The sequence below is a fragment of the Micropterus dolomieu genome, linkage group LG03, assembly GCF_021292245.1.
Source record: "Micropterus dolomieu isolate WLL.071019.BEF.003 ecotype Adirondacks linkage group LG03, ASM2129224v1, whole genome shotgun sequence".
Lineage (NCBI taxonomy): Eukaryota > Metazoa > Chordata > Actinopteri > Centrarchiformes > Centrarchidae > Micropterus > Micropterus dolomieu.
This window is the reverse complement of record NC_060152.1, coordinates 962,669-979,175: the sequence shown is the minus strand read 5'-3', so window position 1 is coordinate 979,175 and position 16,507 is coordinate 962,669. Positions and strand designations below refer to the sequence as shown.

General features: G+C 39.6%; 1 protein-coding gene across 4 annotated transcripts in view; it reads left to right on the top strand.

Moving 5' to 3' along the window:
* dyrk1b (dual-specificity tyrosine-(Y)-phosphorylation regulated kinase 1B) overlaps nt 1-16,507 on the top strand; it is a 77,023-nt gene that overhangs the window by 49,981 nt on the left and 10,535 nt on the right. For all 4 annotated transcript variants that reach the window (XM_046043727.1, XM_046043726.1, XM_046043725.1 and 1 more), the window contains exons 2-9: nt 1,951-2,117; nt 6,403-6,522; nt 7,753-7,941; nt 8,482-8,629; nt 10,246-10,395; nt 10,866-11,002; nt 12,863-13,009; nt 13,560-13,700. In XM_046043727.1, the coding sequence (XP_045899683.1) occupies nt 2,049-2,117; nt 6,403-6,522; nt 7,753-7,941; nt 8,482-8,629; nt 10,246-10,395; nt 10,866-11,002; nt 12,863-13,009; nt 13,560-13,700 (1,101 nt within the window). In that variant the 5' untranslated portion in view covers nt 1,951-2,048. The remainder of the gene's footprint in view (nt 1-1,950; nt 2,118-6,402; nt 6,523-7,752; nt 7,942-8,481; nt 8,630-10,245; nt 10,396-10,865; nt 11,003-12,862; nt 13,010-13,559; nt 13,701-16,507) is intronic.

The window sequence follows — 16,507 nt, the reverse complement described above, 5'->3', positions numbered from 1 at the left end:
TTCGTCCACGTGGAAACGCAGTATCAGGTCACTGAAACGGAACATATTTTGAAAACCCCTGCCAGGGTGAGGATTTTCACAAACACCGGTTGCAGTGCTGTCGTGTAGACAGGAAAACTTGAGTTTTTGCCTTGGGACGTCAGAGTGTGTGCTGTTTGATGTCAGATCGTGCGCCACTGCCTGCTTTGTTTACAATTTTAATAGGATGCGATTGGCCAATATGGCTTTACGGTTAGGGTCATATTGCTGCCTGATGCTTTGCTCTTGACAGTGCTTGATAGCGTGTTTTTGCATTTTCATGTGGACAGTTTTTTGTTTTTTTTTAAACGAAGGAGGAAAAACTTAAAAATACCCGTGTCCGTGTGGACTAGGCCTAAAGCTCAAGAAGCTCAGCACCTTGACACTGCAAAAGAAGGGTTTATGCTGAGAAAACCTTTGAGCTTGTTTGGGTGTGTTGGCACGTTAGCTACATTGGATACAAATGATGAATTGTGTACAACAAGTGCCATAGTGTCATTCTACACAGTATATTTGATAGAAGAGTCTATATTAAAAGAATGCTATGTCACACAGCAGTCTATGTTATCAGCATGACTAAACCATTCTGACATAAACCTTTTGACAGTGCAGAGTGATATTTTCAAAATCTTTCACATTCGCACCATCTCTTGATAATCGGTTGCCTTAATTTTAAGCACATTTCTAAATCCTGGTATTGCTTTTTGTTGATATTTCCCACATGGCCGGACAGAGACACCACACTTGTACAGTATTCCACTGGCTGCTCATTCTGAGAGAGCCTGTCCGTTATGAAGAACAGCAGCCTTCATTATTCCTCTCAGTCCAGAAGCTGAACTGGAGGAAGAGACACGGTCAGCAGCTGAGCCACTCCCTGTCCATTAGAAATCCGACGATCATTAATTATGCAGTAAGCTGTTTTCTAACCCACATGTGCTAGCTCACTTGCTATGTTGCAGTAGGTTCTTAGCCTGGCTGACAAGACTGAAAGATAGTTTGACCAGAATAATATGAAGTCAGTCCAACAGTTAGCTTAGCATTACTCACTCACCCTTGAGCCGTGATGGTCACAACTCCCTGGTGTGCGTTTGACATTGTTTGAGAAGGAATTGTGGGAGAAAATTTGATCTCAGTTATGTGTGGAAAGAATTGTGATACTCATTTTCAGAGATGTCCAGTTCTGTTATGCTCTAAGATATGCGCATTGGTGAGAGGGGCCGTCTTGTACAGTTGTGCGCTGTTAATGAAAGGGTGGATTATTACCAACCTGGCAAACAAGTCTCTCTCCAAAGCTAAACCTTAGTCAATAGAGCCTCCATCTGGTCCTCCTGCTCATGTCTTACATCTGTAGATGAACACTTGGCAGACCAAACCAGGAACACGTTATAAGATTCATTTGCCGATTAATGAATTTAACTGATGTCATTTCAACATGACATTATCAGCCGCTTGAAGGTTATCACAGATATATTGTTATTGTATCAGCAGCATATATGTTGGCTTATAAGTAAGAGGAAATGTCAGTACAAAAATGATGTTTGAGGTTGTTTAGAAACCGTGTCTCCATTACATAGTTTGTCCACATGGGAGCACCAAAGTTTATTTTTACACAGTGAAACACCCCACATATCTCACATATTATATCAGTTATTTAATTTTTGTTTATGTTATTTGTTAATAAAAATAAAAAATATATATATATATATAATAAAATAAAAATATGAATATAGGACATATACCTCAAATATCCAAAATCAGTTGTGGTCTAGTTTGACCTAACTTTTCCTCAGCTCTGTAGCGTGACGGACATGTGGTGCAAAAACAGCAGTAGCCTTGTCGTATGAAAGATAAAGGCAAAGAAACAGATTGGTAATGTTGGGGTTTCCCTCTCTAATCATCTCTCTCTCTCCCTCTCTCTCTCTCTCTCCCCAGGTGTAAGCAGCTCAGGATGTCCGCCCACCTCCTCCTCCTCCTCCTCCTCCTCCTCCTCCTCCTCCACTGCCCAGGGCTTCTCCCTCGCTGAGCCAGCCATGACCAGCCAGCACACACATACACACCCCTCCTTCAGCTCCATCCACTCCATGGCCGAGCAGCAGCAGGTAACACGCAGTGTTACCACGGATCTGCCGTACATGCCTCTTTCGCAAAGGAACTGATTTATAGTTCCCCTGTTTCACCTGTTGTCTGTTATAGCAGCACTGCACTACCAGAGGGATGTGTTTACATTCTGTCATTCGCTTTTTGGTATAAATTAAAACAATGAAGCCTTGTCAAGCTGTTAAAAGTGAGACTACTAGTAAGTAGGAAGTAACACTGTTGTAATATTGTTGCATTCACTGTGAAAAAGAGTGGTGACTGCAGTGAGCAGTAGGTTTGCAGAGGAGATAACTTTGCTAGATCACAAACTGTACTACATTAGGGACTACTAGGGACTACATTACTGAGCCCTCGTTCAGCATACTTGAAGTTATTTTCACTATCAACTACCTCTAACAACATCAGAAACTTCTAGGGTAAAACAGTGACCAAGCTAAGCAATTGCAGTTCTTAAGTTCTCCATATAATATCTCTGTAGCCACTGTGTGCTTTACATAAAGCTGGATGCCATTAAATGTGTACATACCTGAAGCTTCAGCAGCTTTCACTCTGGGAACTTTTCACAAGAAATTGCTGAATTTTCAAAAAATGCGTATTTCAGCGAGAAATATACACTTGCACGATACTTTGTAAAGACGAGACAAAAGTGGGAACTAAATTGTATCAGATTTATCCGAAGCCCCTAACCCACAAGATTAAATTCATCTTAGGATGTTCCATAAAAGTGCCACTGCAGGCACAGCCACTGTGACAGTTTTTCTCCTTTTTAAAAAGGAAGCGTCCTTGTACACAAGGCTTACTTGAACCTGTGATGGAAAACATACATACATAATTGTTAGAGCCTGACTAATGTGGGTTGCCGATATTAAAGTGAACAAGAGCCGATTTACAAGCCGATACTTTGATTTTGAAAATGATTTGGAGACCCCTTTCCTGTAAACTAGAAGCCTTTGATTAAAGTCTCAACAATTGAACATGCAAACAATCTCGCATGAAAAAATATTTGCTGATTAAAGTTGCATCTTTTCAGCCATCTGCAACAGACAGAGCGAGCGAGAATAAGCATATGTAGTAACTATCTCTAAACGTTGCATAACTCATAATGTTTCCCTAAGCTGGAAAACAGGGCAGAGTTGATCTATCGACAAAAATCTTTTTTTACTGGCTCTGTGGGCTCGTTGAATTTTAGTTGAGATATTCCATCCAGTTCATGAGTGTAAGCCTCACAGAGGTGAATCTGAAAATGCTTTGAAGTCAGAAGTGTTGTTGATTGCCATGGTAATCAGTGGTAATCATCAGGAGTGCTCCACACACGCCATACTGCTAGAACACTTTTCAGACAGGGGGCGCTTCTCAGTTCTCTTAATTGCATCCATGTTTCCCTCACGTGAGTCTTTTCCATGCAGGGTGAGAAGAAACAAGGAAATATGTTTTTCGAGAAATGAGATGTCCTTTCCTACAACGGCCCGTGAAGCAATGTCCGTTTCTGATGACGGCGGCAGCTGATCGCAGCTATCAGCTCGGCTTTAACAGCTAGAGAGAGTTTTGATAAAGTTTTTGTTTGCACATGTGGACTGCGCTGATTCTAACCTAATAAAGTCTCAGTTATCACTGCAGAGCAGCACGTTTTCTGTTTGTAGCTCTTACCTGTTCAACAAACACCTGAACATGAAGAACAACCTGAATTCTATAATTATACTGAGCCCGTTCTCATCCCAGGGCGTCACATAGGCTACCAACTCTTTGTCAGGCTTTCTGAAAGCCTAGTTGGCCTATTTGATGCCCTGAGATGAGAACGTGTTCTTATACTGTTTACTGTGTCCTGTTCAGATGCACAAGATCATTCCTATTTGCAGAATGCGTTTAAATTATTTATTGAATATCTGCATCTGTATTTACTGATTTTATGATTGTAGAGCCCATTAATTAGGCCTATTGAATAACCCAGAATATGATCATGGTGTCTTCTGATTTATTAGGCTAAATGTTTCAGAGGAAATTGAAATTATCTAAGCTGACTTTAACTCAGTTTTATGCTCTCTATTTATTTCATCCTCGGAAATCTTTTAATGCTACATACATTTTAAGTCACATCACTTGTCACCTATCGACCACTGCGTTCCATCAGAATCAAACGGGTTTTTGTTTATTTTTAGTGCGGCAGCACTTTCATTCATACATTTCATCAGCTGATTTTACTGATGGAGCCGCCGCTGCTTTCATCAGGTGCAGTTGGTGAGATTGGCTGGATGTGTATGCTTTAATTCCCTTTGTTTCCCTTTTGTTAGTCTGAGTTTGAGGCCCCTTGTTTAGTCCGACTCCTTACTTGTTTACTACATTTTATTTTCGTTTATTTGTATTAAACACTCAGGAATGATCAGCCACATGTGACATTAAATGATTGAAAAAAGTGTTTCTTGCTGACAGACTTTCCATCTCTTAGACTTTAACTGACTCCATAATACAAATTAGTGGGAGAAATAACAGATAATTGAATTCTGTTTTAATAAATGTATAAAGTTGTATGTGGTGCTTTTGTTGTTCAGACTTAAAGTGAACACAGACTAGACTGACACTTTTAATCTGTCTTCACTTGTATGAATCTTCGGTGGTGTGCCGATGTATCAGATCGGCTGCAGCGTCCAATCAATAACAGCTTTCCAATAAGGGGGCATGTTGGTCAGCAAAAGGCTTCTGCAAAGGCTGCACTCGTGTATCCTCGCCTCCTCAGAGTTCGCTCCTTGATCCTCATAAATAAGATCATTGGGACAGTCTGCAAAATGGCGGCGCAGAACAATTTCCGGTTCAAGCGACGGTCGATGACCCTAGACTGGGTAATCCAACTCTGAAGCTGACATTGCTCCAACGCCGTTTCTCTACCTTGATCTGTCTACTCTCTGCTGGTGAAGAGGTCAATGAGGCAGGGAACTCAGATACCTGTAAAGTAGTTGCCATGGTCACACGGTGACCAGTTAAGAAATGTTAACCATCATAATTTTCAAATGCAGCGGCAAAGAGCTGTGTGACTTCTGGAGAGTGGCAGCCGCCCTCCCTCTCCTTGCCGCTGCTGCTGCCACTGACCTTGGCTGCACGGCTGCAGTCGTGTTTATATTGAAAACAGGGAGGCAGCGGTGACTGCTTACTGTTTGAAAGCTCCGTGTACACATGCGTAAGTGTGCACACAGATGTTTCTTGCCCTTTTCTCCTGTGTTTTTGGTTTGACTCGAACTATTTAAATGCTGAATATCGCTCAAGCGGCAACCTGCGGTTCTCACAGGACCGCCCAGGTATACTGACGACCGCCAAGCTACATTTGGCAGAGAAACACTGAGAGAAAGACTGGTATTATTTTAGAAGACACGGACAGACGGTGTCAATCGCTTCGATGCGCTACGTCATTAACAACAAGCCACTTCCACACAGATCGGATGCTGCTGTGAAAACAAAACACAAGGTTTTTTGGGGGGGTGACATTATAAAACAGACTGCTGAGGAATCACCAGAGCGGACACATGTAGAGACACAGGTGTAGGTGTGTGTCTGAAGGGAAAAGCAAAGAAAGAAAGAAAGAAAAGTGACACAAATGTGTATGCGGTCAATTATACTTCTTAGAAAGAAAATCAGAATTGGCCAAGAAAAATGCAATCAGTGCATCTGTAGTTTTTGTGCAGGTAGCTGCATGGCAAAGTGGGAAGCAGCTTCTCCTTCACACTCAGATTAAGAAGGTTCAGGCAGCGAGATCCAACAAAGCTATGAATGTGAGGCCTTGTTTCCACTCTGTGAAGTTGGCCTTCAACACAAACAAAATAACTAAATGCTGCCTGATTGAAGAACAGTTACATACATCAGTAATGCCATGTAGTGTCATTTGGGGGAAAAATGGACAAAATGATGACTAATGGAATAATACCTTCACGGTGTACTTTGCCTGTAATTACTGATACGGATGCACAGATATCTTCATGCTGCTCTATAATGTAGTATCCGACTTAATAGAAATACTTTATTGATCCCCAAGGGGAAATTGTTGAATTCTTAAATGTGGAGAATTGTTATTTTTATCAATTTTTTTTTTAATTTGGCGCAAACTTTGTTGGTGCAAAGGTGTACTGTAAGATACGAGTTTGAATTGATACACTGTTTTTCCGTTTTTAAATAATGTGAATATTTAAAATCACTGGTAATGGTGTCCTGACATATTGAAATTGTATTATTGTCCCATCCCTGTTGAAATACTATTAAACTAAAAGTTGAGACATGTGTATGAAGTGTTGCTGTTCTTTGTAGGTGCTGTCTGATATGACCATACTCCAGCGGAGGATCCCCCCTAGTTTCAGAGACCCTGCCAGCGCCCCACTGAGGAAACTCTCTGTTGACCTCATCAAAACTTACAAGCACATCAATGAGGTATGACACATGAGACAGACCATAGAGCGCGGCGCGCGCACACACACACACACACACACACGCGCACGCACACACACACGCACGCGCGTTTTTGTTTGCATATAAATTACATTTAATACCAAAATGTAAGATCTGTAAAATATTTTGGCTGGATTTAGAGAATTGCATAGTTTATTGACACTGGAAAGGCTCCTAGAGCAATGTAATTTAGGGGCGGCACAGACAAAACAGAGTGCAACAGATCCAATGATGAAGCAGATGTTTTATTTTTCATTACTGGCCCTTAAAAATGGGGAACAAAGTACAGAATGGGTGGCCAGAATTTCCAGCTTGTTTGATTTGCAGTCACAAAAGCAAAAAACTAAAGCAAAAGTCAAGTGAAGGAAATGGCGTTCGGTTATTGGTCATATAATCAGCTGGGAAAAAGACAATCACTCCTTCAAATTTCTACCTGGATATCATCATAGAGCACCGTCTCGTAGCAGGTATTAAATAACTGAATAAAGCTGAAGAAACTCTGCATCAGGTGTCTTATCACAGATCATACCACGACTTGCTTGCGTTTGTCATGCAAAGTGGATCTGTGAAGTTATTGCAAACATGCAAAAAAAACCAGAAGCTTATGTGTTCAGAATCTGTATGAAAATCAAGATCAAACATGCTCCACGGAAGGTTTCTGTCCTCCCTGAGCTCACCTCACTGTTTGACAGGTGTACCGCACCAGTCAAACTCCCCACCTTCTGTTATTAACTGTTGCAGTACTTTGCCTTTCTTTTTATTTTCTCTCAATATGTTTTACTGTATGTACCAGACACCAAGGTGAACTGGCATACAGTGAAAACCTTCTTAGTAATAAAACGTACTCTGATAAATATGAAATTTTATAAATAACAACATTAACATTTTAAATAGTACAGTAATAATACTCAGTACTGTTTGAAATGACACATACAGTGGTAGTTTCCTGTGATTAGATTGGATGTCGTTTACACCCGAAATGAACCGCTTCAGAGTTCACTTGACAGCGGTCCGAGACCACCTCTTTGAGGCGGACCACAGTGCTGTTTTTTGGTGCGCACCGGAGTCCGAGCCAAGACTTCACACCAGCCCAAACGAACCGCACCAAGGAAGTAAACACTTCAGGGTTCGGTTCAACCAGACTAAGCAGGCTCAGTGTGAACTAAATGTACCATAAAGCAGAGCAAAACTAAGCAGTGTTTTCGTCCACAGGTGTACTATACTAAGAAGAAGCGGCGGGCCCAACAGGTCCCTCCAGAGGACAGCAGCACCAAGAAGGAGAGAAAAGTATACAATGATGGCTATGACGACGACAACTACGACTACATTGTCAAAAATGGAGAAAAGTGGCTGGACCGCTATGAGATAGACTCGCTGATCGGGAAGGGCTCCTTTGGACAGGTGAGGTCGAACTGAGTCTGAAGTGAATCCACATTTATTGCTAGTTTATTAAATCTTCAGTCAGTAATAAGTTAGGAGTCTGTACATTTCTGTGCTTTTTTTAAAGGAATAGTTCAATACTTTGGAAAATACACTTATTTTCTTTCTGTGAGTGAGATGAGAGGATGGTTATCAGTCTCATGACTGTGTGTTAAGTACAGGGCTGGGGTCAGGACAGAGTTAGCCTAGCTGAGCATAAAGACAATGAACATGTTGTAAAGTAAAAAAAAAAAGGGGGTTTTAGAGGGAGTTACATGCTGGAACTGTTTTATTCTTATGTATTTTTCAGTTTCAGTTATATTAAGTGGATTTCAGTACATTTATCAAGATCCCCATTAGCTTCAATCAAAGAAGAAGCTGTTCTTCTTATTTGACTCACACGACAGGACAGGTCAAATCAACATTCTTACAGCCTGGGACATCAGGCTCCATGCCATTCCCTGTCTAATGAAGAAAATGAAAAACTATGTGTTTATCATAGCATGTGATGTCTGTCTACAGGTGGTGAAGGCATACGACCACCATGAGCAGGAATGGGTTGCCATTAAGATCATTAAGAACAAAAAGGCATTTCTAAACCAGGCACAGATTGAACTACGACTGCTGGAACTCATGAACAAGCATGACACTGAGATGAAATATTACATAGGTAAGATGGACAACACACACACCTTACAGTGTGGTGGGAGAGTGCAGGGGTCCGATATAACACATCAGTCTGTTTACACTACACTAGTTGTCTGTATACACAGACATGATCACACGGGTCTGCTGGTAAACATGTAGTGTAAAGCTACATGTCACATTCACCCATTCATACAGTGATTGTCATGCAAGGTGCAGATGCAGACCGGAGGAGCCAGTGATCGAACCACCAGTATTGTCCCATGCTGCATCCCAAAGTGTTATTAGTTATCTTTCACAGATGCAATTCAGTTTCTATAAAGTCTGTTTTTTGCCCTTGTGTACCTACTGAACATTAGACCCCAAGAAGACAATAATAAATGTAAATACAAAACTGCAAGTAGCAAGTCCTGAAACACAATTCAATTGTAGAGGATGAAAACACAATAAAGCTTAAAGCTTATTTCTATTGTGGTCCTGTGACAAAACTTCAAGTCAGGCAAGATAGTAAAGTATGTAACATATCTGTCACCATCACTCCGGACTAGGGCTGTGTAATTAATCAAATTTAGTTTTATTACAATTTAGGCTTCCAACAATTATGAAAACAAGATGATCCAGATAAAACAATTATTGTTGGCATTCCGTTTCACAGAGCTGCTCTGGTTTTGTCTTTTGGTATAAATCCAGCACCCCTCCCTAAAAGCCCACAGGTCCCTCTCAGTAGGCTGTGGCATGTTGAGTTGAGCTTGAGCCCAGATGATCAACCTATAACGTGCTACCTCCGCTATTTTGCACTGCAGAAATTAGTTTAGCGGCTAGCAGACTTTTTCTCTATACATAGCTTAACAAATAACTATTACTTATTTAAACTTTTCTTGCTCAGCGTTTGTTTGAGTCACTGCATCTCCTGACAAAACACCATGGCTGAATTTCAACAAAACAAGTTGTTGTGTACACACAAACACACCCTCACACGGATGATGTGGAAAAATGAAGGTCAGTTTTGACCAAAATATTGGTGATTATGATTTTTGCCTTCTCTGGACCCACAGGACATGAAAAGCTCTTGTCAAGGAAAAGTTAACAGGACAACATGACTTGTTGACTTGAGGCATTTAACACTCCTGAACTTTTAGGAAGGAGGCTCCACAGCTCCTTAAACTAGTACACTAAACAATATACAACCGATAAATCAAAACCGTAGTGTGAAGTCCATAGAAATACTCAAGGTACACTTACTAGTTTATTAGTGCGAGTAGATACGAGTTCTAAAAAGCATCTCACTGTCTTCATCAGCAGATGGAGTTGTTCAGTTATCATGGAGATGCATCTGTTGTCATCAACATACTAAACTCACGGGAGGAAAAGTGAGCCATCTCCTTGACAACTAACAACACCCTCTGAAGAAGACTGTGAGATGGTATTGAAAGCTCCAGTAAAAGCTAGTAACCACTTTAAGCTCTTAATGTAGCTATCTTTATAATTCTGTCATAGTAGGCTAACACATTCCATAACTATATAAACTGTAATGGAAGTTTGGATGATGTCACCTCTTGTTTCAGTGTATACCTTAACCATCCTCCTTGTCTCTCCCATCTGTCTCTGTGTGTGTCTGTCTGTCAATCTGTCTCTGTGCAGTCCACCTGAAGCGTCACTTTATGTTTAGGAACCATCTCTGTTTGGTGTTTGAGTTGTTGAGCTACAACCTGTACGATTTGCTGAGGAACACCAACTTCAGAGGAGTCTCCCTCAACCTCACCAGGAAATTTGCACAGCAGCTCTGTACAGGTGTGTGCATGGAAACACTAGTGTCACACATGGGATTGTTTTAGCTTGTTGTTGTCTTCCCCCAAGTGACCAAAACAAATGGATTAATGCAGTTTTCATACATCATCAAAAATATTGTAAGTCAGATGCCATTCAGTAAGACAAGGACATCATTTAATAATTATTATGTATGTACAGTATATCAGGATGGTGGTGGAAACTATTTGACAGTTGGTTTTTCCCTTTAAGTGTAGGAGTGCATTGTTTCTGCCAATAAATGCAGGTTTATTCCCAAAATTTAAGAAGCATGCTGTAGTTATTATTATTATTATTATTATTGTAAAATATATATATATCTTTGATTTACAAGGTACATTTAGTTGTCATTTTAGGGCTGTATAGTGAGATGAAGTCAGTCACAGTCATAGTCTATACCTAGTGTAGATGGTCCTGATAATAAAAATAAGAAGGATTTCTTTTTTTGTCCACAGCGTTATTATTCCTGGCCACCCCAGAGCTGTCAATCATCCACTGCGACCTGAAACCAGAGAACATCCTGCTGTGTAACCCCAAGAGGTCTGCCATCAAGATAGTCGACTTTGGGTCCTCCTGCCAGCTCGGACAAAGGGTCAGCATCCAGACACGTTCAAACACACACACAAACCTTCCAAATATACATATAAAAGTACATTTATTAGTGTACTTACTAATATAAAATAATTCATTATACCTTACCTGGGCTTGCTGGGAGCTCCACACGCAGTGACCTTCATCATTAGGGTTTAGAAAATAGAGGAATGAATGCTGAATAAGTGCATCATACACATGTCCCAGTTAAAGGTTCAGTGTGTAAGATTTAGTGGCTTTTAGCGGTGAGGTTGCAATTTGCAACCAACTGTCTAGTCTACCCCCCTCCCCTTTCAAATAGTGTAGGACAGCCACAGTAGCCGACACAGGACAAAAGAGGTCGTCTCTGAGACAGCAGAGAGCAGCCAGTCAAGAAATGAGGTTTCTTTAGGTAGATATATTAAGAAATTCTATTCACTTTATTCAGTAAAACCATATGTTATTGTGACACTGCCGGATAACATGGAGAATGTAAGGCAAGAATGTGAAGAGTGTGAAACACAGTCACTGTTTCTGCACCACAGTCCTTTATAAACCACATAATAAATAAAGTTTACAAAGGCATTTTACAACACTGACAAGGAAAACACATTCATTCTCTTGGTGGTTATGGATCCTCACCAAAACTCCCGTGCTTTGATAGTGTCAAAAAATTTAAATAAATAAATACTTTGATAGCGGTGTTGAAATAGATCTCAGTCATGACAGCAACAGTTACTCACGTGATCACTTCCTCTTTAGTGGTTTTACCTACAAAATAAAAGCACGGGAACGTTTTTGCAGTTTGCAAGTCTTGTTGTCAAGTTGAATTGAGAGCTTTTACTTTGAAATTTTCGAACGACATTACAAATTAGATTCATTTAAGGTTTTAGTTAATTTCCTGAATGGCAGTAACAGACCTGGCTGCTGACATTGTTGCTTTAGGAGGAGATCTTGGGTCACTGCAGTGGTCAGCTACTAGAACAGCAGGCCACACACAGTCATGTGTCATATGACTTCATTGGAATTCAACCTGTAAATTAAGTGTGCTTTAGAGTTGTTAATGACGCACCATTTGATCCGCAGCATAGGTGAATAGGCTGGACGTGAATAATACTAAGAAAATCTTCAAAATGTAAAAAATTCAGTGTTTCCCCTACATTGATTTATTTGTGGCTCGCCACAATGTCAATGCTGACTATCACATATTGATTTACTATTTAAAATTGGTAAACTTGTATTTCATTGGAGAGCTGCATGCAGCACAGATATTCACTCAGTCCCTCCTCTCGCTCGCTCCCTCTCTCTCTCACAAACTAAGTCAAATGATTTCCCGCAATAAACACGGAAAGAATATACGCCACTTCACTCATTCATACTGAACAAAGGTTTGCAGCATAATCCCGTAACCATATGTGTTTTCACATAGCGATCCGGCTTTTTGGAACCAGCGGCTTCGTAAAAAAAACATTACGTGTAATACAACACCCGCATTCCCGGCTCAGAGGCGGATGAAATTGGACCCCCCTTTCTGTCTCCATACCTTTTAATAGAGTGCAGCGAGCCAGCAAATTGGTGGAAAATAAGGCAGTGTGAAAGTGGCTATTAGTCAAATATCAGTCCGGTGTTGAATGGTTAGTATCGTGAACAATCTGTCTAATACTAATGCATTTAAGTTAACTCTGATTAGTTAGTCTATCTATGTTCTTAACATAATGCTGTCACCCACCTTTAGATAGGTTATTAGCCAGGACAGCCATGTTGACATTAGAACAGCTGAGTTGTTGTCGGAAACGGTGTCATTCTGTGGGAAACACTGAAAGTAATTGTAGTGTTTAACTGAGCTATCCGCTCATCTTCATCTCCATCTCATCTTTCTCAGATCTATCAGTACATCCAGAGCAGGTTTTACCGGTCTCCTGAGGTTCTGTTGGGAATGCCGTATGACCTGGCCATCGACATGTGGTCTCTGGGATGCATCCTGGTGGAGATGCACACAGGAGAGCCTCTCTTCAGTGGCTCCAATGAGGTAAAAGCAACACCAGTATAAACCATATTAGTAAAGTAGGGCTGGGCAATGATTCAGTATTACCGTAACATTCACATTTGATTCAGTGTGTTTAATGGCTGTGTATTTGTTAATCTGAGAGTTTGGTTGTTTGTCAGACATGAGCTTAAGGTATCGTTTTCTTCTACATTTAACAATCTAATTAAGTGTTCCATAATGCATCATAAGAGGTAGTGTAGAATGGTTGAATGTTAGACGTTGACATTTAAAAAAAAAAAAAAAAACAAATTTCCCCTGTTTGCACCACTTCCCTCTTGCTGCTGCTCATTCCCCACAGGACACAGGTTCAGACAAGACATTTAAATAATGAGAAGTTTTGTTTGTATGAGCACATACAGAGATTCTGCGTGTCTCCGCCAATCTCAAAGTCAGTGTCCTGAATGGCATTAACTGTACTCTAGTCACAGAGAGAACATGTGTCTGCAGCAGCATGTTTTTGGTATGTTGCCACCTTAATCCACATGGAGGTAAACGATACCAAGACTAATTATGAATGTGTGTGTGTGTTTAGGTTGACCAGATGAATAAGATTGTGGAGGTTCTGGGGGTTCCACCCAGCCACATGTTGGATGCAGCTCCTAAAGCCAGGAAGTATTTTGACAAGCTCTCAGATGGTCTGTGGACAGTGAAGAAGAACAAGGACATCAAGAAGGTATTCGATTTCAGATTTATTTACATTTTTCATTAAAAAGTCAACTTTCACCTGTAGCCTTGTGTCTCCTGACCCCTGATGCTAACATGATGCAAAAGAATCCTATGTTGTATTTGCCTTTATTGTAAACAATATACATAACAGCTACATTAGTTGACAAAATACAGCCTAAAAGTGTGTTTCAAGCTAGAGCACTCCAGCTGAAGCACTTGCTCTACTGACATGTAGGAGCGCTGCTATTACACATTCCAAGTAAAAGTGAAAAGTACTGAATTGAAAAGGTATTTATATGCTTCTAGGGTTGTTGTAAAAGAGTGTAAACGTAAGACTATGAACTCCAAATGTTATTAAAACTGCAAGCAGCGATGAACAGATGCTCGCACCTTCACTCACATTGGGGCGTGGCTCCTAGTACCAGCAGTGCTGATATAAACCACTCAGTTTTATTTGCAGGGGTCCTGCTATTTCAGACATTGGCAGTCAGTCCGATATGTATGATCTACGAATCCTCGTAATCAAATGTCGTATAAAGAAATCCAAATAATACTAAACTAAACTACTGATTAGGGATGAAACGATTACTGTTTTAACGGTAAACCATGGTAAAATTCCTGCCGGTTATTATTACCGTACACATTTTATGATAACCGGGTCCGGTTAACCGCGCTCTTATAATCTCACGTTAAACGCTGTCCAGCGTCTCCCAGAAGCAGGCGCGCATGCGCAGAATGCAGCGTGGGTTTGTTTGGGTCAATGACAACATACCGAACATACTCTGAAGTCCGGTCGTATTTTAGTTTTGATGACTGAAGAAAATGACCTTACAGTGAACGCAGGGCGAGCTAACTTTTAGCTTTGGTTTGTCTCTGACTTGCTAACAGCGTGGAAACTGAAGCTCTCAGTGTTGCTGCTCTTGTAAAAACGCTACACGTTGTTCTGCTGCTGTGTGCGTCGTGCGTCTGCAGAGTCTATTCGTCCGCTGCACATGAGAACACGTTACGCTGTTCAGTCAACCAACCAGCAGATCTAGAAACGCTACAGACTGCTCTGTATTTATGTCAGTTTTTGGGCTCATTGCACTTACAATCACTGTCTTCTAAAGACTTTTGTTTTCATGTAATTTTCCACAGGCTCATTGTATTACCTATATAATAAATCTTGATAATGCACACCTAGATGATTTTCATATGTTTACAAAAGGTATTCGCTGTTTTATTTTTTTATGCAAAAATATGAAAAATGGCAATTGTATTTGTAGTTTTCAATATAAATTTGTTGAAGTGTTTACAGTGTGTATCAGTACATTTTAATCTTTTTTGGCACATTTTTACAATACTGTGATAATACTGATAACCGTGATTATTTTGGTCACTATAATCGTGATATGAAATTTTCATACCGTTTAATCCCTAGTAAGTGGTAAGCTTAATGTGTGTTGTTTACTACATACTGTATATAAAATACACTATTGTTGTAAGAATACAATTGTAAAAATACAATAGTATTATTAATCTAAATAAATATAATCCAGCATAGTGGTTATATAAATATACTACAATGTAGTAAATTTAATACTAATCTAGTATAGTAGTTATGAATATATATTGCAGCAGATTGTTTTAAATATGAATACTGTATACTGCAGTATAGTGGTAATGTGTCTAGATATATACAGTAAATAGCGTAATCTGTGTTTATGTGAATACACTACCATAATATTTACCATATATAAATACACTACATCAATAGTATGCTTACATAAATAAATATTTTATATAAATATAATACAGTATACTGATTAAACTGATAAATATACTACAAAGTAGTCAGTTTAATATAAATCCTAGTAGTTATAAATATATATTGCAGCTTAATGAGTTTGTATAAAACACTTCAGTTTAGTCTGTTTGTACTTCATACAAGCATACAATTTACCAAATATGTATACACTGCCACAAGAGTATGCTTACATAAGTATATATTTTACATAAATAAACTACCAAGTAGTCAGTTTAATATAAATCAAGTATAATAGGTATAAATATACAATGCAGCTGAATTCTTTTATATAAATATACTGCAGTATATCAGTAATGTATGTAGATATATACAGTATACAGCTTAATGTCTGTTCATGTGAATATACTAGAATAATATTTACCATATATAAATGCACAGTTCTGCAATAATAGTATGATTACATAAGTATGTATTTTGTATAAATATACTCCAATGTAGTGAATGTACATTTATATAAATCAATAATTACAGTTATAAATATATAGTGCAGCTTTGTCTTTTTATATAACTATACACCAGTATAGTGGTAATGTGAGGAGTATGTCGTTCTCGCTCTCTCTCTCTCTCTCTCTCTCTCTAAATATAGAGAGCGAGAGATACACTGCTCAAAAAAATACGGTCTAGACCTGCTTTTTTATGACAAGCGCTGTGAGATAACTGTTGTGATTTGGCGCTATATAAATAAAATTTAATTGAACTAAAATAACACATCCTAGATCTGAATGAATGAATTAATCTCATTAAATACTCCTTTCTTTACATAGTTGAATGTGCTGACAACAAAATCACACAAAAATTATCAATGGAAATCAAATTTATCAACCCATGGAGGTCTGGATTTGGAGTCACACTCAAAATCAAAGTGGAAAACCACACTACAGGCCGATCCAACTGTGATGTAATGTCCTCAAAACAAGTCAAAATGAGGCTCAGTAGTGTGTGTGGCCTCCACGTGCCTGTATGACCTCCCTACAACGCCTGGGCTCCTGATGAGGTGGCGGATGGTC